The 27204-nt window shown below is 67.6% G+C and overlaps 2 protein-coding genes and 3 non-coding genes across 8 annotated transcripts; 4 read left to right on the forward strand and 1 right to left on the reverse strand.

The window, feature by feature from the left end:
• The first annotated feature begins 207 nt into the window (after positions 1 to 207).
• On the forward strand, positions 208 to 10303 carry DPYSL5 (dihydropyrimidinase like 5). Its single transcript, XM_049818401.1, has 12 exons — positions 208 to 696; positions 2488 to 2646; positions 3446 to 3625; positions 3766 to 3834; positions 4063 to 4107; positions 4374 to 4449; positions 5461 to 5617; positions 6728 to 6869; positions 7256 to 7398; positions 7472 to 7679; positions 9128 to 9296; positions 10190 to 10303. The coding sequence occupies exons 1-12, from the start codon at positions 436 to 438 to the stop codon at positions 10273 to 10275; spliced, it is 1695 nt and encodes a 564-aa protein (XP_049674358.1). The 5' UTR covers positions 208 to 435; the 3' UTR covers positions 10276 to 10303.
• A 2065-nt stretch (positions 10304 to 12368) lies between these two features.
• On the forward strand, positions 12369 to 21431 carry MAPRE3 (microtubule associated protein RP/EB family member 3). 4 transcript variants are annotated; one of them, XM_049818408.1, is made up of 8 exons: positions 12369 to 12481; positions 14783 to 14994; positions 18354 to 18481; positions 18588 to 18733; positions 18826 to 19027; positions 19702 to 19853; positions 20019 to 20171; positions 20409 to 21431. In XM_049818408.1, exons 2-8 carry the CDS (start codon positions 14987 to 14989, stop codon positions 20475 to 20477), a joined length of 858 nt encoding a protein of 285 aa, XP_049674365.1. In that variant the 5' UTR covers positions 12369 to 12481; positions 14783 to 14986; the 3' UTR covers positions 20478 to 21431. The 4 variants fall into 4 exon arrangements, with proteins under 4 accessions (XP_049674365.1, XP_049674366.1, XP_049674364.1 ...); XM_049818409.1 differs by lacking the exon at positions 14783 to 14994 and having other exon boundaries at positions 12372 to 12481; XM_049818407.1 differs by lacking the exons at positions 12369 to 12481; positions 14783 to 14994 and adding an exon at positions 17918 to 18049 and having other exon boundaries at positions 18826 to 18982.
• A 460-nt stretch (positions 21432 to 21891) lies between these two features.
• Positions 21892 to 22055, reverse strand: LOC126046792 (U1 spliceosomal RNA). The gene has a single exon (XR_007508427.1). It is a non-coding gene; the product is annotated as a U1 spliceosomal RNA (small nuclear RNA).
• A 1380-nt stretch (positions 22056 to 23435) lies between these two features.
• Positions 23436 to 23599, forward strand: LOC126046793 (U1 spliceosomal RNA). Its single transcript, XR_007508428.1, has one exon. It is a non-coding gene; the product is annotated as a U1 spliceosomal RNA (small nuclear RNA).
• Positions 23600 to 26622: 3023 nt separating this feature from the next.
• LOC126046794 (U1 spliceosomal RNA) lies at positions 26623 to 26786 on the forward strand. The gene has a single exon (XR_007508429.1). It is a non-coding gene; the product is annotated as a U1 spliceosomal RNA (small nuclear RNA).
• The last annotated feature ends 418 nt before the right edge of the window (positions 26787 to 27204 follow it).

Genomic DNA, 27204 nt, shown 5'->3' on the forward strand with positions numbered 1-27204 from the left:
GCTGGCAAGGGTGGGGGTCCAGCAGCCCCAGTCCGTAGCCAGCTCCAGGTGCCGGGACCGCGGGGCGGTTGGCGCTGGCCAGGGTGCAGGCTGATGTCACCAGAGGAGGGGGGCTCGGCAGGGTGGCAGCCCCTGACCCAGCGCCCAGGGCCCCCCCCTCTGCGGATTTCCTGAGATAATCCAGTGTTGACATGGCCCAGGGCGGGGATGGGCATGGTGGGTGCGCAGCCGCGGGGCTGCCCAGAGCCCTGCCTGCCTGCCTGCACTGGGTCCCCGTGCCGAGAAGGGGGACTCGCCCCCGCAGCAGCAGCACCATGCCACCCTGGGACCCCCAGGGGCAGGCGATGGGGGTGAGCCTCCCCTGGCTCCGGGGGGCTGTGCAGGACGGGGGCACCCATCAGGCGCCCCGGGGCTGACTCCTGCTCTTGCAGCGCCATGCTCGCCAACGCGGCCACCATGCGGATCCTCATCAAGGGGGGAAAGGTGGTGAACGACGACTGCACGCTGGAGGCAGACGTCTACATCGAGAACGGCATCATCCAGCAAGTGGGCCGTGAGCTCATGATCCCCGGCGGGGCGAAGGTCATCGACGCCACTGGCAAGCTCGTCATCCCGGGCGGCATTGACACCAGCACCCATTTCCACCAGACCTTCATGAATGCCACCTGCGTGGATGACTTCTACCATGGCACCAAGGTACCACCCGGCCACAGCCCCCCCCTGCACTCCCTGGGCTTGCTGCTGCCTGCACGCTCTGCCCGCAGCCCTAGCCCCCAGCTCGGGGAGGGTTCCCTGGCCCCCCAGGTGCCAATGGGTGCTGCAGGGATTTGGCACAGAGCATCTGCGGCCAAGGGGGATGCCGGCCAGGCGAGAGCGTTCAGTGGCCGGGTCCCGCTGGCAGAAGCTGTGCGGCGTGAGCAGGCTCTCTGCCCCAGCACTGCAGGCAGCCGGCTGCATCAAGTCCCCAGTGGGGTGGCACTGTGCCAGGTTGTCCCCGTGTCCCCATCCATCAGGTCCCCTTGCTGTAAACATCCTCCTCCCCCCACCGGGGCCACGACACCTGTGCCGGCATGGGGTCCCTCTGCTCCTGCAGCTCCCTGCGTGCCGCTGGCTGTGGCCCCCACGAGCCAATGCTGCTGGCATGGGGCGGCGAGTGAAAGATTCCGCCTTCCAACAGATGAGCCCCCAGTCCCAGGAGGGTGAGCAGAGGGGTGGGTGCACCAGCAGGATTGGTCCCCAGAGGGTGCAGCCCACCTGCCCACAGCAAAGATGCTCTCTCCCATGCAGGGACCCCTCGGTGCCCCACAGACCCTGCTGGGGAGGGATGGTCATCCAGTTCCAGACCAGGGCATGGCAAGCCCAGGTCTGGCTCAGCTGGAGTCACCTATAGCAGCAAGGCTGCCGTGGGGATGCTCTGCAGTGCCAGCCTGGCTCAGGGCCCTCCCTCTGCTGCAGGGGCTTGCCGTGGGACAGCGGTGCCGTGCACTGGGTGCCGCTGCCTCGGGGTGTTGAGGTGCCGGCGCGGGCTTGTCCCGGGCAGTGCCGGGGCCGGCTGTCTCCAGCACCCCACACAGAGCAGCCATTGTGCCAAGCCAGCGCTGGCCGTGCCTGGCCCCGGCGTGCCCAGCATCCCTGGGCAGGGGGCTCAGCTCTGCCATGGCGGCTGCAGCAAAAGGGTTGGGGGGACGGTCCCATGCCGCGGCACAGCGAGTGGCCCGGGGGGGCACAGAGATGTGCTGGAAGGCAGGATGCTGGTGCACCCTGTGCCTTGCCTGCTCCCCATCCCCATCCCGGCAGTCTGCCTTGCAGCACCGCGCTGGCGCCAGCCTATGAGGGCCAATTGATAAAGGAGCTTTGGGGATTAGCCAGGCTGGGTGAGCCAGGGACACCGCCGGGTGTGACAGCACCTGCCCTGCGGCCCACGCGTGCTGTGGTGGGAGGGGGGGGGTCTCCCTGTAGCCCCCATGCTGCCAGGGCTGGGCTGGGCAGCCCCATCCCAGATCAGGCCCCGTGCCAGAGGTGCAGCGGGGGGGGCTGCAGGGACTGCGGTGACCAGGCCCATGGGCAGCACAGGCAGGGCGTACCCCTGGCACCCCAAATCCAGTGATTGGTGCTGGGGGGGACAGTCAGTGCCCCAGCAGGCAGCAGGATGGGGCTCTCCGGATGTGTCATGCACCCAGATGTGCTGTTGCAACCGGGCAGCCGCAGGCAGGACCAGGGTACTGCAGGGGGTGGTTGCACCCCAGGGTGATGTGGGGGGATCCCTGCCTGCAACAGAGCCCAGCCCAGGGCCCCCACCTGCCTGCAGGCATCGCCATGCCCCAAATGTGGCTGTCCCAGCCCGGCCGCCCAGGGATCAGCCCTGGTCGTAGCCAGGCAGGACTAGTGTCACCTCGCGGTGTGGGCAGCACCGCAGGCCTTGGGGGCCATTCCCCAGCGGGACAAATCCTGCCCCCCACCACTGCTGCTGTCCCCCATAACCTGCAGGCAGCCCTGGTGGGAGGGACGACGATGATCATCGGCCATGTCCTGCCCGACAAGGAGACCTCGCTGCTGGACGCCTACGAGAAGTGCCGCAGCCTGGCCGACCCCAAGGTCTGCTGCGACTATGCCCTGCACATGGGCATCACTTGGTGGGCGCCGAAGGTGAGTTGGGCCACGCCACACCAGTACAGCAAGGCTCTGATGCCGGCACAGTGAGGCAGGCACCAGGGCCACAGTGCCCAGGAGCAGCTGCCATGGCCAGGGCTAATTCCCAGCCCCGCTGATCCCATTAGCTGCTTGTTGGGGTGGGCTGGGCTGAGCCCCCAGGCTGCCTTTTGAGCTGGCTTGATCCGGGCTCAGCGAGGCAGGGGGTCCGCATGGGGCTGAGCCCCGTGCCAGGGCAGGGAAGGTGCTGCCACTCTATGGAGGGGAGCGGGGTGCCTGGGCACAGTGGTCCCAGCTTAGGGGGGGACCCCATTCTGCCGCACCATGGGGGTGGCAGCGGGACCTGGTCCTGCTCGGCACCCAGACCCCGTCCTATGGTGTATGCAATCCCCACCAAAGCTGCCAGAGCAGGATCAGGCCTGACTTGAGGGAGACCCCGGCCACTGTGTACCCTGTGTCCCAGCCAGGCCCTCCCCAGGCAGAGCAGGGGATGGAGCAGGTGCCTCCCAGGGTGCGTCCCAGAACTGGCACACCAGGGATCCAGCCAGGCCAGGGCCAGATCATGGCATGACTTGGGAAGAAAAATCCCCCCTGCTCTCCCCCCAGCATCTGTCGCTCCCCGGATCACCCCAGGGTGCATGCACAAATCCTGCATCTCACATCCCCAGGGGGGGAAGCGTCAGTCCCTGCCTCATGGCGGGGTGGGAGGAGTGGGTCCCATGGCTACCTGCGCACCCCAGAGCCACCGAATCCCTCCCACACTGTGCTGACCCCCCCCCCCCCCATCCTTGTGCAGGTGAAGGCAGAGATGGAGACGCTGGTGCGGGAGAAGGGGGTGAACTCCTTCCAGATGTTTATGACCTACAAGGACCTGTACATGCTGCGGGACAGCGAGCTCTACCAGGTCTTCCGGGCCTGCCGCGACATCGGCGCTATCGCCCGAGTCCATGCCGAGAACGGCGAGCTGGTGGCTGAGGTGAGTGCCGGGACCAGGAGTGCCCGGCAGCAAGACCGGGAGTGCCCGGCAGCAATGGGCACCCAGCCATGTGCTTGGGGCAGGCAGAGCCACCCGTGTCACCTCCACCCTGACACACACCCCCCTGCCCAATTCCTTAGGGAGCAAAGGAGGCACTGGACCTGGGCATCACGGGGCCGGAGGGCATTGAGATCAGCCGGCCTGAAGAGGTAGGCGACTGCTGGTGTCCCTGAGTCATTCCACAGGTGGCGTCCTGGGACGTGGCTGGGATGCTCCGGGGCATCCTCATAGCTGGCACCACCCGTGCACCCATCTGTGCTGTCCGTGCACCCATCTGCATGCCCATCCTTGCACCACCCACCCAAACCCACACCATGCCCTAGCTGGGGCGCTTTGCCGTGCCATGCCATGCATCTCACTGCCCGCTCTCTCTGCAGCTGGAAGCCGAGGCCACTCACCGTGTCATCACCATTGCCAACAGGGTGAGTGGTCCTGAGCCAGGTGGCCAGGACTGAACCTCACTGCCGAGGGTCTGCGCTAGGGTGTCCCTCCCACCACCCTGAGCAAGCGGGGTGTGCAGCACACGGCCATGCCGGACCTCCTGCGGCTGGGGCATCCCCCTTTGCTACATCTGTGGGTGGGCGCCCCAGTTCCATGGGGGGGTCCCAATGCCCCTGTTGGGGCGCTGGGACCCCCCCATGGAACTGGGGCGCCATGGGGACAGTGGTACTGACCCCCCTCTCCACAGACCCACTGCCCCATCTACCTGGTGAACGTCTCCAGCATGTCTGCAGGGGATGTCATCGCTGCCGCCAAGATGCAAGGTAGGGAGCGCGGATGGGCACCCCCAGGGCAGGATGTGGCCCCCCCACCCAAGCTGGCAGTGGGGTGGGACGTGGACCCCCGTGGGCTCTGGACTCAGTGGGGTGGGGGGGTCTGGCACCACTGGGGCAAAACCTGCATTTCCCCAGTGATTGTGGCCACGAGGTGGGAGCCCTCTTGCCTTGTAGCTCCGCCCCCTACTGTTGAAGAGCCCTTAGCTCCGCCCTCGCATGTAGCCCCGCCCCTTCTCTTGGCGCCTTGGATCTGTCCTCTGCTCCGTAGCTCCGCCCCCTTTCCCCGCGGCGCCGCCCCCTGGGGTGGGGACTGTCCCTGGGCGGGAGGCTGCGACACGCGTGGGCACACGCAGGGACGCGGGTACACGGGCAGAGGCACCGGCGTACACGCGGAGGAGTGTGCACACACCAGTGTGAGCCCGTGTGGGCTTACAGACACGGGGCACATGCAGGGACACAGGCACACGCAGCCATGGACATGTGTGGGCAAGGGGCACATGCATGGACACGGACACACCCACGGACACGGGCCACACGCAGGGTGAATGTGGGCAATGGAAAGGTTGTGGGCTGGAAGGGACATGGATGGGCACAAGCAGGGCCGTGTCACATGCAGAGGTGTGGACACTCACAGCATGGGAGGTACAGAGCCATGGGCACGCAGAGACACATGGGCTCCTGCGTGGGGAGGGATGCAGGCAGGAATAGGCACGTGGACACAGGAGCACATATGTGCATGTGGGGACGTGCCCTCAAACACATGTGCACATGTGGGCCCCCAGCCACCAGGCACCTGCAGCACTGCTCACACAGACACGAGACACACGTGAGCATGTGTGCACACATGCTCAGACGGAGGCACACACTGCCTGCAGAGATACCGACACGGACAGAGCACACGCATGCCCCTCGCACGCTCACCTGTGCACATCCCTCCCTTGCACAGTCGCCCCCCGCCCCACTGCCCCCCGCCCCACGCGTGTGCCTCCACCCCGGCAGGGAAGGTGGTGTACGCAGAGACGACCACGGCGCACGCCACGCTCACTGGGCTGCACTACTACCACCAGGACTGGTTCCATGCTGCCGCCTACGTCACGGTGCCGCCGCTACGCCTGGACACCAACACCTCCGCCTACCTCATGAGCCTGCTTGCCAAGTGAGGCACCCCGGGCACCCCGCGCCCTGGTCACACTCTTCCCATGGGCCATTCTTCCCGGCACCCCCTCCCCAGCTGCCACGCTTGCTGGTGCTCTCTGGGCATCCCTGGTGTTCTGCATGCCCAGGCATCCTGCTCCCTGGTGCCACGCCGTCCCGCTGCCCCATCACCCCAACATCATGTGTTCTGGCACCCTGCTCCCCAGGCACCCTGCTCCCCTGGTGCTGTGCTTTACAGACACACCATCCTTTGAGCACCCCGCCTCCTTGGGCTAGCCTCCAGGCACCCCATGTCCCTGGCACCTCACTTCTTGGGCACTGGGCTCTCTGGGTGCCTCTCTTCTTGGGCACTGGGCTCTCTGGGTGCCTCGCTTCCCAGACACTGTGCTCCCTTGGGGCCTCGCTCTGTGGGTGCTGCACTTCCCAAGCACTCGCTGAGCACCTGGGGTGTTGGGTGCCCCAATCCCCAGGCACCCTGCTCCTTGGGTGCTGAGCTCCCTGGGCACCTCACTGCATGTCTGCTCCGTTCCCTGGGCACACCACTCCCTGGTGCTGAGCTCCCTGGGCACCCCAGTGCATGGGTGCCCCTGCTTCCCAGGCACCCTGCTCCCCAAGCTCCCCACTGTGTGGGTGACCCGCTCCCCCAGCACCTCACTCCCCAAGTGCTGAGCTCCCCAGGCACCCTGCTCCCTGGGCACTGATCTCCTTGGGCACCTCACTGGATGAATGCCTCGCTCCCCAGGCACCCCCATCCCTGGGCTCTGAGCATCCTAGGCATCCCACTCCCTGCATGCCCTATTCCCTGGGCACCCTGCTCCCCAGGCACCCCAATTCCTGGGCACGCCACTGCGTGGCTGCCCACTCCTTGAGCACCTCAAGGTGTCCCCAAGTGCTGAGCTCCCTGAGCACCCTGCTGCCTGTGTGCTGAGCTCCCCAGCCACCCCACTCCCAAGGTGCTGAGCTCCCTGGGCACCCCACAGCATGGGTGCTCCACTCTTTGAGCACTGAGCTCCCTGGGCACCCCGCTCCCGGCCGCCTGCCATGCCAGCGGCTGGCTGTGGCCGAGCTGCCCCAGCTGTGCCATCAGCAGCGCTGTCCCGTCCTCCCACAGCGACACGCTGAACATCGTGGCCTCTGACCACCGGCCCTTCAGCACCAAGCAGAAAGCCATGGGCAAGGAGGACTTCACCAAGATCCCCCACGGCGTCAGCGGGGTGCAGGATCGCATGAACATCATCTGGGAGCGAGGCGTGGTACGGGGTCCCACACCCCTCCCCTACCCCCAGGCACCCTCAGGACAGGGCTGTCCCCCCACCCCGGCTCTCAGGGGCCTCAGCAGTGGGTCCGGCTTGGGCTGAGCTGGCCCCAGCTTTAGGGCTGGAGGGCCCTTTCCGTGGGTCCCACAGGACGTCCCTTGGGTGGGTTTGCCCTCCGGTGTGGGAGCAGGCAACGTGCTTCCCCAGTGCTACCCAGTGGGTCCCAGCAAGGGATCCGGCCCCAGCAGCACCCCCCAAGATTTTTGGGGGGTTTGGGGTAGGCAGCACAGAGCGCGAGGGAAGGGGCACAGGCAGTTGGGCAGTGTTGTGGGGTTGGGCAGGATGTGGCCCAGCACATCCTCACCCCCTGCCCCCGGCGGCAGGTCGGGGGCAAGATGGACGAGAACCGCTTCGTGGCCGTGACCAGCTCCAATGCCGCCAAGATCCACAACCTGTACCCCCGCAAAGGCCGGATCATCCCCGGGGCTGACGCCGACGTCGTGGTCTGGGACCCCGAGGCCACCAAGTAGGTGCAGTCGGCAGGGAGGGGGCTCCCCGTGCTGCTGGGCACCCACTCACTGCCCCATCCCCCTGCCCAGGACCATCTCAGCCAGCACCCAGGTGCAGGGGGGAGACATCAACCTGTACGAGAACATGCGGTGCCACGGGGTGCCCCTGGTCACCATCAGCCGCGGGCGTGTGGTCTACGAGAACGGTGTCTTCATGTGTGCCGAGGGCACCGGCAAGTTCTGCCCGCTCCGCTCATTCCCAGACTCCGTCTATAAGAAGCTGGTGCAGCGGGAGAAGGTAGGGGGGTGGCGGGGGCCGTGGCGGTGCCGTGCTGCGGCGTGGGGCAGAGCTGCGCCGTGCCTGGCTCCCAGCTGCTGGAGGGGCTGAGGGAGGCAGTGGTCGATGTGGTCCCAGCAGCAGTGGGTCAATGGGGGGGATGGGTCTGTGCCGCCTAGTGCCATGTCATCACGGTGCTACACCATGCCGCGGCCAGTACCACGCTGGAGCATCACGTGGCGGGAGCGCAGCGTGCCTCGTGCTGGGGACGGGGGAGGATGGCAGCGGCAGTGCCTGGTCAGGGGCAAGCGCCAGCGGTGGGGTCCCTGCGGGTGGGCGTATGATGGAGGACCACCCTGCCCCAGCTCCTGCCCCTCCCTGGGCCCTTGCCCGCATGCCAGCAGTGCAGAGTGTTTGGGAACAGTCTCACTGTGTGCTGCTGCGGACGGCGGTTGTCCCGACACGTGTGCGAGGTGCGTGACAGGCGTCTGGGGGCCCCTCTGTGCTCCGCTGTCCTGGGCTCTCTGCCCTTGGCAGGGTCCCCCCTCTGCAGCCCCCCGAGGCGGCCTCACAGCGGCCCCACGTGCACCGGCACAGGGACACGCGTGGCTGGGACAGGAGGGGACCCCGGGGCACACGCTACCCTGGGCTGCAGCGCATGTCTTGCCCACACTTGGTGGGGCTGCAGAAGCCCCCTCTTCTTCCTCTCTACCCCCCGGTGCCCCCACCCCATTGCTGACCCACTGTGGGCGAGGGGGACAGCCACCACCCTGCCATCCCCCTCTGCACTCGTGGGTCCCCAGGGCTGTCCTGGCGTGACACCCAGGAGCTCCGGCAGACCCCAGCACCAGGAACCCCTCCGTGCCCCTGCGCCTTTCGCCAGCCCCTGCCCAGCCGTGGGAGATGTGCTGGGGGGCTCGATGTGGTGCTGATGCTGTGAGGGAAGGGGCTGCCTGGGGGGTCCGGGTGCCCTCCTGGGGAGCTGGGAGCCGACAGCCAGCGCGGAGGGGGGCACGGGGGGGCACGGCCTGCCTGCACGGGCCGCTCTGAGCATTCACCTGCGCCTCACTGTGGGGGGGTCGGCTTGGCATCGCCGGGAGGGACAGGGGTGAGGGGCTGTGCCGCCGGGGTCACCCACCTCCCCCAGTCCCTGCTCTGGCACCGCTCTGTGCCGGTACCTCCTGCACCGGGAGCCCTGCAGCCCAGCCAGCATCCCACTGGGTGCCTCTCCTCCCCACCTGTACACCTCCCCACGCCGCAGCCCCCTCCCCACGCCACAGCATGCCCCCGCACCCTTCCCTCCCCCCCACACCCGGCTGATCCGCACCCCGCTGTAAGGCAGTAGCACCCTTAACCCCGCTCACGCCGTGGGGCACCCCCGTCCTCCCCCCACGCCCCAGCCGCAGCCCACCGCGGCGCAGTGTCGCCCGAGCTGATGCTCTCTCTGCTTTTTCTTTCCCTTCCGGCAGAGTTTAAAGCTGCGGGGTGTGGATCGCACCCCATACCTGGGGGACGTGGCCGTGGTTGTGCATGCCGGGAAAAAAGAGACGGGGACGCCCCTGGCCGATACGCCCACCCGGCCTGCCACACGACACGGGGGCATGAGGGACCTCCACGAGTCCAGCTTCAGCCTGTCCGGTAAGAGCGGGGCCGCAGCGAGGGTCCCAGCAGCCCCCGTCCCGCGTTCAGCCCCCCCAGGGGCTTACCGGCAGCCCCACACCCGGCGGCTCTCCGGCACCAGCTGGGCACTTGCCACCCTGGGGTGCAACCCCCCCTTCTCCTGGGCAGGGGGCTGTGCCACCCCGGTGCTCCCACAGTAGAGTAGGGAGCCGATCACCTCCCCAGCCCCACCGGCCCTCACCCGTCCCTTCACGCACCATCCGTCGCGTACTTGCGCCTGGCAGGGGTCTGTGCTGGGCCGGGGGGCCGGGGCGGGCAGGACTGAGCCAGCGCATGCGTTGTGTTTGGGCGCCTTTGTCCCTGGGAGCGGAACCGGAGGGATGGGGGTCATCCCTGCGGCTCCGGTGGGCACCTGGTCTCCCACCTCACAGCCGCCAAGGCACTGTCCTGTGCCAGACAGGACCGAGCCACATGCCATGCTCGGACAGGAGCGGGACTGGCTGCATCTGCTCCCTTGGCTGCGGCGCTCCGTGCTGCTCATGCTCACCTCGGCTCAGTGCTGGCTGTGCCGGGGCTGGGAGCCTCCGGTGAAGCTCCCTGCCGGCACCCCGCTCGGTGCTCCTAGCAGGGCCGGGGACACTCTGACCACCCCAGGGCAAGACACTGGGTTCTGGGAGGTCATGAGCATCGGTCCCAGTATGGCCAATGCTGCACGAGGCACCGGGGCTCCGGGGCTTCCCCACCACGTGTGGCACCACCGAGGCAGGAGCGGGGGCTGTGGGGGAGCCAGGGGGGACACGGAGCACCCGGTGTCCCCACGGTGCCAGCAGCAGGGTTGCCGGCCGCGCTGCGGGTGCCAGGGTGGCTCTTGGGTTTTCGCCCTGACGCCCGTCTGTCCATCTGTCCGGCAGGTTCTCAGATCGATGACCACGTTCCAAAGCGAGCTTCGGCCCGGATTCTCGCTCCCCCCGGAGGCCGGTCGAGCGGCATTTGGTAGAGCCGGGGACCTGTCCCCCAACTGAGGACCAGGCACCGGCCCCACGCCGCCCCCGCCCCGGGACCCCGGCTCCGGCGGGGCTCCCCTCGCACCGGGGAGCCCTGCCCGGTCCCCGTCCTGCCCGCGGGGCCGTGCTGGCGGCATCAGCCGGCAGCCATGTGCGGTGGGCCGGGGGCCAGGGGGCCGCGGCCCGGCCGGCGGGAGGGGACAGGGGCAGCGGGTGGGCCGGCCCCGGCCCTTTTCTGTTTGCACGTTGGGTTTGGATCAGTGAATTTTTGACTTGTTTGTGCATCACGTGGAAATACTCTGAAGTGGTTTGTGTCACTAGCGTTAGGGGAGAAGCAGGGACCCCCCACCCCCCTCTCCACCCTTTCCCCCTTCCTCGGGCTGCCCCACCAGCTCCCACCTCCGCTCCCACCCCGGCCCCATGCGGGACGCGTGAGCCCTTCCCACGCCCCAGCAGCGAGCAGTGTCGCGGCAGGCACGCGCCCGCGTGAGCATGGTGCCGGCAGCCGCTCGCTGGCACACACATGCACGCCCGCCCGCATCCCTCCGTGCGAGGTGCCGGCGGGCTTCTCGCTGCCGCCTGCGTGCGCACATACGTTGCACCGTGCGCGGTCCCAGTGAGGTAGGTGTTCGCTGCGCACACGCGTGCACACGCGTGCACCCGCGTCCCTATCCCTCCACGCACGACAGCGACCGCCTGTTTCACGCCGTGCCGGGAGCACCCCTCGCCCCTGCCCCTTCCCGGCCCCTCCACACCCCACCGCGGGGCTGCCGGCAACCCCGGGGCCGGCGATGCTCCTGAGCATCCGCAGCGGGTGCCGGTGGGGTGTGGGTCCGGGTGCGCGTGGCCCCGGCAGAGCAGGGTCCTCGTCCCCCCCATCCTGGCCACGCACTGGTGCTATCCGGCGGGCGCCCCGCTCCCCCCCCAAGCTGTCCCCTGGGGTAGTGTCAGATGTGAGTTGTTCCTTGTGCACTTTTCCCCTAGATGGTCCCTGTAGGTGTGCGGGGGGGCTGGGTGGGCACAGCCCGGCACGGGGGTCCTGCCCGCCCCCGGGTAGTTGCATATTGGCCGTTTTAGGAACCTGCAGTACGTTTCTGTTTGCTCATTAAAGACCGTTCTCACAGCGCCCAGCCTCGATGCCTGCTTGCGGGGAAGGGGGGGGCTGGACGCCTGCTGGGGGGTGTCCCGGTTGGGGTCAGGCACGTGGTGGGCTTTGCATCGTCCCCACCTCTCTGCACGCACGGCTGCACCCCAACCCTGCCATGGGGTCAGGGACTGTCCCCATGTTCCCCCCACACCTCCATCCACGCTGCCCCTGGGGGGTGCCCATGGTGGGGGGCTCAGATCCCTCCCCCCCCGAGCGTGGCTGGGTGCTGTCTGGGGGGGAGCGGGGTGAGAGGCTGCCTGGGGAGGGGGAGCCTCATCCTCCCCGGGGAGCAGCGTGCAGCCCAGCGCACATGAGTGCATGAATACACACGTGTGCGTGCATACAAGCGTGTGCGGGCACAGACACACCGGGTCAGGCCTCCGACCCCTGCGGGATGCCCCGGGTTGAGCCGCCGGCACGCAGCCACCACGGCAGCACCAGATGCGGCCTGCAGCCCCCGGCCCGGTTCCCCACGGCTGTGGCACTGGGGACGAGGGCACATGTGTGCACACACGCAGCTCGCACAAACACACACGCGCACACACACACACAGACACGGGTGCAGGGTGTGCAAGGTTGGGGGGGTGTCTGTAGGGCGGGGATGGGGTGCAGGTGAGGGGGGAGCGAGGTGCAGGGGGCTCTGGGTGTCCTGGGAGCCGCTGGGGGGTCGGGGGGGGGGGCTCTGGGGTTTCTCAAGCGTGTCACAAGGGGCGGGGGGGAGCCCAAATGTCCCAGGAGCCTCGGAGGGTCCCGGGGGGGGTTCCGGGGTCCCGGCGGTGCAGAGGCCGCCGCCCGCCCGCAGGGGGGCGCTGTGGGAGAGGCAGGGGCCGCGGCCGGCGTTGCCAGGACGACGGGAGGGGGCGTGTCGCCCGCCCCGTTGCCATGGCGGCGGGAGGCGGGGCGGAGCAGAGGCCGGTCCCGCCCGCGGGGAGGGGAGGTGGCGGCGGCGGCGCATGCGCGGGTGGCCCGTGCGGTCCCGGCCCGGTCCCGGCGAGCCCGGCGCGGTGCGGAGGGAACGGAGCGGCGGCCGGAGCGGCCGCGGCCCGAGCGCGGTGAGTGCGGGCCCGTTACCGGCGGGCGGGGCGGGCCGGGGAGGGGAGGGGAGGGACCGGACAGCGCCGTACCGGGCCGCCGCCATCACCCGCATCCCGGCACCGGCCGGCGCCGCCCCCCCGGGACCGGGGCGGGGGGGGGGACGCGCCGGGACCTCGGGTGATGGAGCGGGCGGGGCTGGGGGATGGGTGGGACCGTGGCGCGGGGTGGGGGGGGTGTGCGGTGTCCGTCCGGTGGCGCCGGTGATGGAGCGGCCGTGACAGGTGGGGGGGCCCGGGGATGGAGCGGCCGTGACCGGGGCCGGGGGAGGGGCAGCCGGGCCGGGGCCGGAGCCGTGAGGCCGGGGACCTGGGGCGGCTGGGTCCCGCGGTGCCGGTGGCGGCAGCGTCCGGCCTGACTCAGCGGCGGCCGCCCCTGCGCCCTGGCTGCGTCTCTCGTAGGGCCGCGGCCCCGGTACGGTACGGCACGGTATGGCACGGCACGGCATGGCACGCCGGGAGCTGTAGTCCCGGCACTGGCGGGGCCACCCGGCACGGCAGAGCACCGGCCTGGGCATCACTGCCGGTTACCGGGCGTCACTGGGGCCCAGGCATCACCGCCGGTTACCAGGTATCACCCGGGTCGCCACCGGGTGCGGGGTTCACGGTGCCCTGTCCTGCCAGGTGCCGGTGCGGGGTGACGCTCGCGGGACGGGCAGGCAGAGGCTCCGTGGCACCGGCTCAGCCAGAGCAGCCCAGGAGAGCGGGGCGGCCATCGCGGTGACCTGCCAAAGCGTGACACGCTCTCATCCTCCCGGCTGGGATGGCAGTGGTGGCTCCGGCACGGTGCCATGCCGGGGCTGAGCAGGGCACGGGCAGCCCTTCGCTGGCTGGATGGCAGCGCAAGCACCAAAGAGTGCCCGCTGTGGTGAGGGGGGCACGGTGTCCTTCCCGGTGCTCCCCCCCGCCGTCCCTGGGGGACGTCCAGCCCCATCTCCTGCCGATGACCTTCTCGCCAGGTGGGAAAGAGCAGGTCCCCAAAGCGGCGGTGCAGGGCGCGCAGACCCCAGCCTCCCAGCATGACAGGACGTCGTGTGCCGCCACAGTGGCTCCCTCCCGTCGCACGCATGGGGACACAGCGGGGCAACGGCTCTCCCCAGTGAGCGGTGCGGGCGTGCTGGCATGGTCGGAGCACGTGGGGCCTCTCCTCGAGGGGCTCGGCCAGCGCCGGTTGGGGGATGCTCTGCCAGGCATGGATCTGCCAGCGTGGATGTCCCCTGCCCCGGCCATGGGGTGCCGATGAGCAGCTCTCCCTGGGCTGGTTCTAACAACCACCCAATTTGAATCATCAAAAGGCACTCGGCATTAATATTTCAGGGACGCTGTGCAGGATAAGGATGCCAGCATGGGTGAGGGGGGAGCAGGCGCGGTGGGAGGCGCTGCCGCTGGCACAGTGCTCTGCACATGCTCCTGCCGCTGCTATTTCAAGTTATTTAGGTTAGCAAGAGTGGAGCAGGCGGGGCACCCGTGAAGCCGGGCCACCCTGTCCATGCTCCCCCCCGTCACCGTCAGCCAGGCACCGTGGCCGCACCAAGCACTGCCATCGGGAGCCACGAGCTCCCAGTGCATGAGCAGCCCGTTTCCCTCGCCACGGGCTGGGACAGGCACTGCTGCCGGCTAAAGAGCCAGGAAACCAGGAAAGGTGCTGGGGGGTTGACCCAGCAAGGAGCTGGGTGCTGCCTGCACCGGGGCAAACCCATCTGCCATGCATGGGCTCTGACGTGGCATGGCGTGGCACAGCACGGCACGGCGTGGCGTGGGGATGCTCCCCTCAGGGTAGGGGGAAGCGGCGCTGGGGGGGGATGTCTGTGATGGCCGGGGGTACGGGGGTGAGTGGCCGCCCCTGCCAGCACCGGGGCGATCCTGCCTGCTGCCTGGGGCTGCCTGCCAGCTGCTAGATCAGCCAGGCAGCACCGCAGCGGCTCCGCACGGCACTCAGCCCCCGCTGGGTTGTCTGCCACCCCCCTCGCGTATTTGTCACTTGAGAAGCCACCGGGACGGCTCCCAAAATAGAAGCTGCGAGTCGCAGCAGCCCAGCTCGCCCCGGCACAGCGGTGCTGCTGGGCTGGCGCAGGCAGCAAGGGGCCGGCACCGTCCCGCGGCCTCGGCGGGCAACACTGCCCATCCGCCTCCCGGGCAGCCACTGCAGCGCGCGGTCAGTGCCCGGCCTTGGCCGCCGGCGCTGGCACCGCCGCCTCGGTGCTGAGCAAACACGGCCGGCACGGCCGCTGGCCTCATTCTCCTCTCACTTTGTTTGGCCAGAGCGTGCCAGCCCCGTCCCGGCAAGGGCTGCGGCGTGGGACGCCGGTGCCTGCCGCCGCCTCCCCGGCAGCGTCGGCACGAGGAGCCGGGCTGGACGACCTCTCCGCGCCCCGGCAGCGCCGGCGGGACGGGGCAGAGACACGCGCCCGAGTGTTTTGTTCGCCGTTGGGCCTTGATTAGCAGCTCGGCGGCCGGACAATTAAAATGCAGCGGTAAGCGTCCCCTCTGCCCCGTCAGCACGGCTGGCCGGGCGCCCTGCGCAGGCGGCACGGGGCGGGGGGGCTGCCGTGTGTGGCAGGGGCTGCGCCCCGGACCCCCGCATTCCCCGCACTGCCGCTGCCTGCAACCTGCCTGCGTGGCGGAGGGACGGCTGGCATCAAGGGCAGGAGGCAGGAGCCGCACTGCCAAGCCAGCTGCTGCTCCCCGGGGACCCAGCACCTGCAGAGCTGGGCCAGCACTTGCCCACTGCCGAGGCAGCCGTGTGCCGAGCCCTGTGCCAGAACAGCTCCTGTCCCCACAGCTTGCTGGGAATTGGGGCTAAATTCTTATTTTTATTATTTTTTCGCAAAATCCAGCGGCAGAGGCAACCTGCAAACTGGCCGGGCCGGAGGCTCCCTGCCTTGTGGGTGCGTCCATCACCCGGCGTCGGGGCTGGGGTGGGCAGCGGGGCCGGCTCCTGCCCCGGCCGGAGGGCTGGCACAAGCGTTGGCTTCCCTGTCATTATGCCGGGGCGTGCTCAGCTCTACGGCGGAGGGCTTTGAAGCCCAGCGTGGCATTTCAGAGGGTGGAAATGAGCTGGGTGGCACCGCGCGCCCCGGCAAGCATCCCCTCGCGGCTCCAGCTGCCTCAATTCACCACCGGCTGCTTGGGACTGGGACATGCCCATGCTCGGTGGTGCCGCGTGCCCGAGCGGGGTCAGGGTTCTCCCCGCCGGGCTTGCACCTGTGGTGGCACGCATAGGAGTTGGGGTGCAGCTGGTGGTGGCACGCCTGGGAGCGGCTGGCGCGATGAAGCCTGAATTCATCTCGCTGTGAAACCCGTTCCTGCGGCTGTCGGCATGGGCCTTGGTTTGCTTTGGCAAAGGGGCACCAATGCCAGCAGCCTGCCGGGAAGCGTGGTGGAAATCCCAGGTGGGGAGGGGTGAGGGCGCGGATATTCCCTCCCGCTTGGCGAGGTGATGAGGAAGGTGCCCGGGAGCAGCCGAGGTTTCTGCCGAGACTGCACCCCACTGGTGCCGGCGCTGGGATGGCATCAGGGGCTGCACCGCACAGGGAGGGCGTCCTCAAGCCAGCCCCACTCGGGGGGTGCGCTCCCAGGTTCTGCACTGCCTCACCTGCCCAGGGAGCATCCCTAGTGGGGGGCTGCCTGCCTGTCCCCCCCCCAGCTGTGGTGTGGGGAGGGTCCCTGCAGACCCAGCCATGCAGGGCGTCCCAACTCGTGGGGCTGTGGTGGAGGCTGGGGGGCTCGCTTGTGGCTCTGTGCCCACCCCGGTGCCGGCAGCGTGTGCCCCATCTGGCAGCGTGTGCCCCATCTTGCACGTGCACCTCTTCACATGGCACTCACCCCACGGCGTGCGCCATGCATCCCCCCAACTCGAGCGGGGCGAGACCTGGCCCCCATGGCTCAGCGTGGCGGCCAGATCCTGCCAGGAAGGCTCCAGCACTCGGCCCAGCCCCGCTCCGGCTCTGCCGTGTGCGCAGGGTGCTGGCAGCTGCTCCCAGCTATTTCGGGAAAGGACAGCGATGGTGGGGTGGGGGGGTGTCAGCCGGCCGCTGGCTCCTCGCCGCGGTGGGCAGGTGGCCCCCTGCCCGCGGCAGCCCCCCCCCCCCCCCCCCAAGCCTGCCAGCCCCCTGCCCACTCCGGCAGTAGGCAAGCGCTGCCGCTTTCCCGGCTGCACCGCGGCGGCCGCACCGCAGTGCGCGTGGCTCTGGCTCTGCGCCGCGCATGACTCAGCTCGGTGCTGCTGGAGGGAGGGGACCCTTGCCTGCACCCCAGCCAGCGCCAGGCAGCATTAGGCTGTTTGGATGGGCGCTGCAGCCAGCACTGTGGGTGGCTTTGGTCCTGGCTGGCTGCTGGGGGGTGGGACGGTGCCCACCACACCGTGCTGGGGGCTCAGGGGCTGGTGGTGGTCGCAGGGTCCTCGTTTCCAGCTGCTCCCGCGGCTAAAAATACCGACACCCCCGGCTGCGTGCCGGCGACGTGACCCCGCGCGGGGCTGCACAGGACGGGGTGCTGGGGGTCCCGGCCCTGGCGGGGGGCCGGGCCAGCTCAGCTGCCGGTGGCGGTTCCACCGGCCAGGGCGTGTGGCTGTGCTGGGGCCAGCATCACCGGTGCTGAGTCACCACGGTGCTGAGGCTGGGGGGTGGGGTGTGGGGAGGGACGAGCTGTGGCCACCGGCACCTTCCCCTCTCGCAAGCGGGCACCCAGGGAGGTGGCAGCACCCCACGGCCACCCTGCCATTGCCCCCATGGCCCCCATCTGCTGGGGGACAGCGGCTCCTGCACGGGGGGTGTCGTCGTCCCCCCCCAGGCCCGGGGTGCAGGCGATGCGCCCCATCGCTGGCCCCACGCAACTCTCTGGGCTGCCGCAGCAGGAGAGCAGGGCCGGGGAGGTGGGGGGGTGAGAGGGGGCTGCCCCCCTGCCCTGGGAGCCCCTGGCCAGCAGCTGGTCCTGAGCCCTGCAGCCCCCCTCACCAGGGACAGGGGAAGCGGATTAATGCTGCTGCGGGAGGGGGGTGGGCACGGGGGGAGGTGCTGGGGCAGCGGGGAGGGGGCCCCACTGCACTCGGGGAGGGGGCAGGGGGGACAGGGACCCCGCTCTGGCAGCGGGGACAGTCCCCACTCTAAATCCCTTGGCGAGAACCAGTGGGACGGTGTCTTGTCTCAGTGCCCCCCTCTCCCCAGCTCTGCGGCACGGCTTTCCAGCACTCTGCTGTGCCGGGGCTGCAGCTGTGGGGTCTCTGCTCCCGTCGTGCCCAGGCAGAGCCCTCCGCCATCTGGGAGCGGGTTTGCGGCCGTGCCTGCTGGCAGATGTTGCCCCTCTAAGCCCTGCTCTAATGGACCCCAATCCTGGCCCCGGCAGATTAGGCATCCACCAAGGGCTGGGAGGGGGGGGCCGTAAGCTGCTTACGGGCTGGCACCGGCCCCCGTGGCCACGCACAGGGAAGGAGCTGTGCCCCAGTGCAGGGGCAGTGCCCTTGGTCGTGCCGACATCCCCTTGGGACCCCCTGCCCATGAGCCACATCCAGCACCCCATCCGTGTCCTGCGGTGGGTCCTGCTCCCAGCGGCAGCCTGGGACCCAGCTTCCCCAGGGCTGTGCCCCTGCTCGGGATGGGGGTCCGCCTGGGCGGGTGGGACACCATGGGGCTGCCACAGACCCTTACGCCCTGGGGGTGCAGCCAGGTGGGGGGGTCCCACGGGCTACACTGTGGCAGCCTGGCCCCAGTGTCCCCGGGCGCCGGAGCCTGGGTGGGACAGGCACCCCAAGTCCTGCTGCCCATGGAACGGAGCAGGGCCGGGCTGGTGGGCACATGAGGGCGCCGGCGCCGGCGTGACGCCCATCTCTCGGCAGCTGGGGCATGGCCGTCAATGTGTACTCGACGTCGGTGACCAGCGAGAACCTGAGCCGCCATGACATGCTCGCCTGGGTCAACGATTCCCTGCAGCTCAACTACACCAAGATAGAGCAGCTCTGCTCAGGTGGGGTGCGGGTCCCGGGGGGGTGGACGGAGATGGGGCGGGGGGGGACGGACGGTGGCAGGGTGCCGCCGGCCCTCCCTGACGCCGTGGTGTGGGCCCGGCGCAGGGGCTGCCTACTGCCAGTTCATGGACATGCTGTTCCCCGGCTGCGTCCACCTGCGGAAGGTGAAGTTCCAGGCCAAGCTGGAGCATGAGTACATCCACAACTTCAAGGTGCTGCAGGCTGCCTTCAAGAAGATGGGAGTGGACAAAGTAGGTCCATGGGGGAGGGTGGGGGGGCTGCGGCGAGGTGGGGGCCATGCCAGGAGGGCAGCCCCACCAGCCCTTCCATGTCCCCCCTCCAGATCATCGCAGTGGAGAGGCTTGTGAAGGGCAAGTTCCAGGACAATTTCGAGTTCATCCAGTGGTTTAAGAAGTTCTTCGACGCCAACTACGACGGGAAGGAGTACAACCCGCTGCTGGCGCGGCAGGGCCAGGACGTCGCGCCCCCCCCAAACCCAGGTGATCACATCTTCAACAAACCCAAGAAACCCATTGGCACTGCAGGTAATGTCCGGGTCCCCCCCGGCGAGCGCTGCCCCCCCGCCCTCCCACCTGGCCTCCTGCACCCCACATTACTCTGGCTGCGGCCAGGCGTCCCCCCCGCCCCTGCCTGCGCCCCGCTGTGCTGCCTGCCTGCCTGCGAGCTGGGGGGGGCTGAGCGGGTCTGCAGGGACACCCGGGGCAGAGGGACCCGTGGGGAGCTGGGCAGGGCTCGGCTGCCTCCTCCTTCCTGCCCACCCCAGGCCTGGTGGGGGGTTTGTCCCCCCAGGCCACCCCACCATGGCTGCCATCCCGCCGCGGTGCCCGAGTGCCACTGCACAGCCAGGATGCTCCCGGCTGCGGGCAATGCTCCGTTGGGCATCGTGGGCTCCCTGTGTCAACCCATGGGAGCATCTGAAGGGCCGGACCCCCCGATCCCGCGGCAAACCCCAGCCAGGCTATGAGCACCCGTCCACGGGGCTGGGGGTGAGATCTGCCAGGGGACACTGAGGCAGGGGGGGAAGGCTGAAGGCAGGACGGCCCGGAGTCGTGGCTCGGCCCCGAGTGCTCTGCCTGCCCTTGCTGCCTGCTGCTACCTCCTGGCCCCTGCCGCCCCGCATGAAGCGGGGGGGGGGGGGGGTCCCCGCCGGCAGCCCCCTGGGCCTGCATTAACCCATTGGTCCCCGTCTGTTGTCAAGTCCCCCAGAGGACCTCTCCCACTGGCCCCAAGAGCACGCCCAACCCAGCCCGCCTCAGCAATGTCCCCAGCAGCATCCTCCGGAAAAACTCCCCCGCGGCCCGTAACGGGGGCACCGAGGCCGACGCGCAGATCCTGGAGCTCAACCAGCAGGTAGGCAGGGCTCATGCCCACTGCTGCCAGCACCTGGCTGCTGGCAGGACCAGGGGATGCCCCGGCTTGGGAGGGAGGGGATGGTCCTGAGCCCCCCTGGGTACACAGGAGTGGCCCCCTCCCGGCCTCAAGCTGAAGGGTCTGGCCCCCCGTCTCCCACCACAGCTGATGGACCTGAAGCTGACAGTGGACGGGCTGGAGAAGGAGAGGGATTTCTACTTCAGCAAACTGCGGGACATCGAGCTGATCTGCCAGGAGCACGAGAACGAGAACAGCCCCATCATCACCGGCATCATCAGCGTCCTCTATGCCACGGAGGTGAGGGCCAGGCACTGCTGCACATACCCCCCCTGCCCCGGGACCCTCATCCTGCTCTTTGGGCTTCCCCGGGATGAGACCCCCCTTCCCCACGGCTGCTTTCAGCCTCTGGCCTCCTTTACTCCCTGCGGTGCCCAGGGTGGCTTTGGGCTTTGCCGAAGCCCTTGCACTGTGCCGGGAGGGGACAAGGCGGGAGCCACCCAGGCTGATGGCCGCCTGTGCCCCCTCCCCTGCCAGGAGGGCTTCGCCCCGCCGGAGGATGACGAGCTGGAGGAGCAGCAGCCAGAGGACCAGGACGAGTACTAGCCCCGGCACGCTCCCATGCCCCGCGACGCCCCGCGCCGTTCCCCCACCATAGACATTCGAGGTCTGAGCCTGTGCGCCTCGCCCTGCACTGTCACACGCCATCACGGTCTCCGGCAGCCGAGCCCGCAGCCTCGGTGTCCAGCAGCTCCGATGGGAATCCACTGTCTCCATAATAAATAGATGTCCATCCAGCGAGGAGCACAGCTGTACCTACGGCGGGGGCTGGGGGGTGGGGACGGGCTCTGGCCACGGTGCCCGGGGCCCAGCCCTCGCCACCCCCACCCCATATTTATTTCCGTTGTCCCCTCGGGTGTGAGTGTCGCAGCCGCCCCGGTGTCCCCACCTGCCCCGTTGTGTGAGAGTGAAAGACCGAATCCTCGGGGTGTTCTCCTGGGGTGGGGCGTGCTCGTGTGCTGCCTGCGCTGCCTGCACCCTGCCAGCCCCGGTGCCCGGGGATGGGGGCTGGGACTGCTGCATGGGGGTCGGTGCTTGCTCAGCAGCCTGCAGGCAGTGGGGAGGACGTGGCTCGGAGGAGGGAGGTGTTGCTTCAGCTTCCTGCGAAGGTGAAAAAGAAACCCCGGCCAGGCTGAGGACGTGGCCGCGGCCGCCTGCCTGTGCGGGCAGGTGCAGGCAGCGGGGGCACCTGGTCACCACAGGCCAGGACAGAGGATCCCGGAGTGGGAGCTTGTTCCTTCTGCGGCATGGGGACAGTGGTGCCCCTCTCCCCGCCACGGGGCCCCATCCCCTCGCCCACAGCCACCGAGGAGCCCCCTTGGAGCTGGACTGGCTGTGTCTCCCGCCCTGTGGGGTGCCGGGGTGGGTTTGCTGAGAGTGGCACGCGGCACCTGCCCTGGCCATCGTTCTCCCCGTTGCATCGCTTGTCTGGTCCGTCACTCCGGTTGCAAAGCCTGCATCTGTGTTAAGTTTTATTTAAAATAAACTCGTGTGGTAAAACGTTGTCTTCCCTGTCTGTGGCCTGGCTCCGGGCCCTGTGTGCACCCTGGGTGCTGCAGGAGCTGCTGGGGCTGGGTATGGGTGCAGTCCTGGGCTACCCCCGCCTTCCCCGGGGGAGGGTCCAGCGGAGCATCGCAGGGCACCGACCCCTCCAGACCCCTGGGCTGGGTCCTGCTGTGGGGCGGGTCCCTGGGCCAGGCCTCTTCGTGCTTTAGGACCCCACCCCACCCCCGTTTGGAGGGCGGGAGCCGTCAAGTAAGGAGATCGAATGGAGGTTCGGGTTAATTTTTGCCTAAACATTTAATATTCACCTTCTTGCGCCCCCGGCGCAGGCTCCGACATCGGGACCCCCAGCTGCAAAGATGGAGAGCTCTGCTCAACCTAAACGTGGAACAGACAGCAGTACAACACAGACGTATACGGTTCCCTCATCAAATTCTATTTTTGGTTACCATAAAACCAGGGGAGAGCGCGAACGCAGTCCCCCACTACCACAAATTATGCAGTCGAGTTTCCCGCATTTGGGGAAATCGCAGGGGTCAGCACACCCGGAGTGCAGGGGATGAGCCTCGCCCTGGGAAAACCACCTGCCTGATCATGGTGTCTCCCCTGCCAGGTAAGTATGCCTCCCACCGCACGCGCCAACGCCGCACGCCACACCACCTACTCCCAACGCACGGACACACGCGACCACACTCCCACCACACACCCGCGCACACCACTCGCTCTACACCCCACATCTGCCCGACACGCGGCGCCCACGCAGCTCCTGCGGCGCCCGTGGCCGGCGCCTTCTTGTCACGGTGATACGTCCCGCCATCCCGCGCCGTGCCTGATCTGCATGGACACGCCTCCGCCGACCGGGAGCGTCGCGATCTGCGAAGCCACGCCCCTGTCCCCAAGGCCCCGCCCCGGGTCACGCGCGCAGGGCAGCGCCACCGGGAGGCCTCGGGGAGCGCTCCCCCCGCCCCTCCCCGGCCGCCCGCGGAGGTGCCCCCGACCGCGCCCGCCGCGTCGGCGATAGTGGTGACAGCGCTCGGGGCGTCGTCCCTCCAACCCAGGCCACAGCGTCGGGAGCGCCGCGGGGACGGCCAGCGGGTCCCCGGCGAAGCTCGGGCGGCGCAGAGAGCGTGCCGAGGCCGCAGCCGGGAGGGTGACTGGGGGCAGCAGGCGCGTCCCAGCCCCGGGGACCAGGCCCGGCGAGGTGAAGCCCCGCGGGAGCCGAGCGGCCAGGGGTGCCGGAGAGCGCGGGCAGGGTGCTGTACGTGGGGGACCTGGTGACACCGGAGGGGGCAGAGGCGTCACCCCGGGCTTTGGGGTCCCAGCACGCCGAGACCGGGGAAAGGCTGAAGCAGGGCCGGTGTCCCCCAGGATGGGGATCGGGGCAGGGAGCGCTGCAGCAGCCCAGCTGCACACGAGTGCCAGGGCCCGACGGGACGGTGCAGGCGTGCCACGCCAGCTGGCAGAGGGTCATCCACCGCGAGCCATGCTCGGTGACCTGTGACGGGCCACGGTGATGGTGGAGGTGCCGGACGGCCGCAGGAGGCAAAATGTTGCCTGCGCCCCGCGCAGCCGGTGCCAGCGTGGGAGCAGCCGAGCCTGACAGCGGCGCTGGGGCCTGTGAGGCCTGTGGGGAGCGTCGGCTCCGCGGTGGGCGCCCGGGGACAGGGACAGACGGACGCCAGCCGACCCGCGGCCGGGGGCGGGGCTTCGCAGATCGCGCCGGCGGCGGCAGAGCCGCTCCGGGCCGCCAGGGGCGGGGCTTTGCGGGACGGGGGCGTGTCCATGCAGATCAGGCACGGCGCGGGATGGCGGGACGTATCACCGTGACAAGAAGGCGCCGGCCACGGGCGCCGCAGGAGCTGCGTGGGCGCCGCGTGTCGGGCAGGTGTGGGGTGTAGAGCGAGTGGTGTGCGCGGGTGTGTGGTGGGAGTGTGGTCGCGTGTGTCCGTGCGTTGGGAGTAGGCGGTGTGGCGTGCGGCGTTGGCGCGTGCGGTGGGAGGCATACTTACCTGGCAGGGGAGACACCATGATCAGGCAGGTGGTTTTCCCAGGGCGAGGCTCATCCCCTGCACTCCGGGTGTGCTGACCCCTGCGATTTCCCCAAATGCGGGAAACTCGACTGCATAATTTGTGGTAGTGGGGGACTGCGTTCGCGCTCTCCCCTGGTTTTGTAGTGTGCAAAAATAGAGCTCAGAAATATTTGAAAGGGGTGAAGACGCGGATTTTATGATTTACGGTATAGCACACACCGACGTTTCAAGCAAGGTCAGTAAAGCGCGGGGCCGCTAAAGTGGCGCCACAGGACCCGGCGTCTGTGCGGCTCAATGGGGCCTGGTTGGATTCGCCCCAGAGGGCTCAAGGAGCTGGCGGAGGTTTTGGCAGGATCCCCTTAGTCAGCTACCGAAGGTCTGGGTGGTCGAGGGAGGTCCCTGCTGACTGGAAGCTGGCTAGTGCTTGTCGATGCAGAAGTCATGGACACTGCACACAATCAATATGATCAAGCAGATGACATTTTATTCTGCAAATATCTCGGTTTATGTATGCATTCTAGTTCCTGCTCATGCGTAAGCCATCTGTTGATTGGTTAGCATGTGCTGTCCACACGCCAAAAGCAATAATTTGATTGGATAAGGTCTTCTGATCACGCGAATGGTTCCCTCCACCTGTACTCTGTCTTGTATCCTGCTTTCAGTCACGTATGCCCAACTTTGTTCTGCTTTTTGTGCTTGCTTCATCAAACTTGTATCAACAGTTAACCTTCACTGCCTCCTTGAGGCCTGCTGCCTGCAGAGGTCTCTGGCTCACAGATTAATCAGTTCCATTGTGTCTGGATTGTTCACTATGTGTCCATTGCTTCCCAAATATCCCACAAGTGCTATTCCATTTGACAAGAAAGGCGTGAGGGAAAATCTGGGAAACCACAGACCTTAGTCTAACCTTAGTTCCTGGAAAAATTACGGGGAAGATCATCCTGGGCACTATGGCAAGGCTTTTAAAGAACAATGCAATTGTCAGGCACGGTTAGCATGGGTTCCTGGAGGGAAAGTCCTGTTGAACTAATTTGATATCCTTTTATGATAAGGTCATCCGCCCAGGGGATGAAGGGAAGGCGATGGAGGTAGTTCTTCTGGATTTCAGTAAGGTTTTTGATACTGTCCCTCCCAGCATCTGTCTGGACAAGCTGTCCAGCTGTGGGATGAGCAGGTTCATGGCGCGCTGGGTGAAGCATGGGCTAGACGGCAGGGCTCAAAGGGCCGCAGCGAATGGGGCTACATCTGGTGGGTGACCAGTCACCAGCAGTGTTCCTCAGGGCTCAATCCTAGGGCCAGTTCTGTTCAATATATTTACCAACAATCTGGATCTGGGAGTTGAATGCACCGTTACTAAGTTTGCTGATGACACCAAACTGGGAGGTCCTGCTGACTCTCTTGAGGGACAAGAGACCTTGCAGATGCCTCTAGATAGATTAGAGCATTGGGAAATCATCAACAGCACGAAACTGAGCAAGAACAAATGCTGGATTCTGCAATGGGGACAGAGTAATGCCAGGCACAAGTCTAAACTGGGAGAGGAGTGGCTGGAGAGCAGCCCTGCAGAAAGGGACCTGGCCATGCTGGTCGGCAGCAGCTCAACAGGAGCCAGCAGTGTGCCCTGGCAGCCCAGAGGGCAAACCGCATCCTGGGGGGCATCAAACACAGCGTGAGCAGCCAGCCAAGAGAGGGGATCGTCCCGCTGTCTTCAGCACCGGTGCGGCCTCGCCTCAAGTACTGTGTGCAGTGCTGGGCCCCACCGTTCGAGAAGGATATTCAGGTCCTCGAACGCCTCCAACAGGAGGGCAAAGATGCTGGTGATGGGGCTGGAAGGCACGTCCTCTGAGGAGCCGCCAAGGACTCTGGGTTGGTCTGGTTTGGAGAGAAGGAGGCTGAGGGGCGACCTCTCTGCAGCTTCCTGAGGAGGGGACGTGGAGAGGGAAGTGCTGAGCTCTTCTCCCGGGAATCCAGGGACAGGACGCCTGGGAATGGTTCCAAGCTGCATCGGGGGAGGTTCAGTCTTGATGTGAGGAAGCATTTCTTTACCGAGAGGGTGTTCAAACCCTGAACAGGCTTTCTGAAGAGGTGGTCATTGCCTATCAGGGTTTAAGAGGCATTTGGGCAATGCCCTTAACAACACGCTTTAACTTTTGGTCAGCCCTGAAGCAGTCAGGCAGTTGGGCCAGATGATCCTTGTAGGTCTGTTCCAGCTGAACTACCCTACCCTATGCCGTCCTACCCTTTTATCCCTGAGCAGGACAGCACATAGCGTACCCCTGGGGTTGGCTGTCCCAGCCGGGTGCCCTCCGGCTCCTTGCCCATCCCAGCTGCCTTCAGTGCTTCAGTTCAAGGGGTTGGGGGTCCTGCAGGATGGCACTGAACCTGTCCCCATCCTGTCCCTCTGCCTGGAACGTCATTGTTCTCGAGGGCAGAGGCTTTTAAGGTCCCTAGAAGGGACCCAGCTCCCTGGGGAGGAAAGAGCAAGAGATCCTCTCTCTCTGCGGGTCAGGGATGGGTCCGCATGTCCTTGGACACCAGGACCCCTCGTGCCACCTCTGGTCGGAGCGGCTGACCCTGCGCCATCCTGCCCGGCCACGGACGTGCCCGACGGTCCAGGGGCAGGAGCCACAGGGATGGACGTTTCCCCCAGTGCCGCGTTTGGGGGGAGCGACATTTGTCCCTCAAAAGTCCCCCTTCCTCGGCAACGCTGGCTCTGCAGCTCGGCTCCGGCAGGTGCAAATCCCTGGACACGGCGGCCGCTCCCCGCCGGTTCCGCATTTCCCGCGGGTTCCGCATTTCCCGCCCTTCTGCCGGGTCTTCAGCGTTTGGGAGTTCCGACCCTGGAAGGAGCCCGTCCGGGCTGTGGTCGGGACCACGCAGAGCGCGCCGCCGGCGGCTGGGCCGCCAGGGGTGGAGCCTTGGGGGACGGGGGCGTGTCCATGCAGATCAGGCACGGCGCGGGATGGCGGGACGTATCACCGTGACAAGAAGGCGCCGGCCACGGGCGCCGCAGGAGCTGCGTGGGCGCCGCGTGTCGGGCAGATGTGGGGTGTAGAGCGAGTGGTGTGCGCGGGTGTGTGGTGGGAGTGTGGTCGCGTGTGTCCGTGCGTTGGGAGTAGGCGGTGTGGCGTGCGGCGTTGGCGCGTGCGGTGGGAGGCATACTTACCTGGCAGGGGAGACACCATGATCAGGCAGGTGGTTTTCCCAGGGCGAGGCTCATCCCCTGCACTCCGGGTGTGCTGACCCCTGCGATTTCCCCAAATGCGGGAAACTCGACTGCATAATTTGTGGTAGTGGGGGACTGCGTTCGCGCTCTCCCCTGGTTGTTTATTGTTGCAAAATCAGAAAAAATGCTGTGGTATCGTACGTATTGAGTAGCGGGGCACGTGCGTGTATCCGTGTTCTGGCTGTCTCGCAAGGCAGTGATTTAGTCCGGGGTTGGCCATCCTCCGGTCTCCGTCTGCAGGGGTCTCTGCGCTCCGCATTCCACCCTTCCCCCGCGGCCCTTGGGGATGGAGCTCGAGTCGGGGGGTGAAATGACAGGACTGCTCTCGCTGGTGGCACCTGCGGGGCGATGGGTATGCGGTACGCGGAACGGCCCTGCCCGTGGGACCTCGGGACCCGGGTCAGGCAGCCGCGCTGGCGCCATCGCGTCAGGAAGAGGACGCGATGCTCGTGGGCAGGGAAATACCTTGTTCTGATCATTACCGCCGAGTTCCGATCGCGGCTTTAAAAGCCAC

Source organism: Accipiter gentilis, chromosome 16, assembly GCF_929443795.1.
Source record: "Accipiter gentilis chromosome 16, bAccGen1.1, whole genome shotgun sequence".
Lineage (NCBI taxonomy): Eukaryota > Metazoa > Chordata > Aves > Accipitriformes > Accipitridae > Astur > Astur gentilis.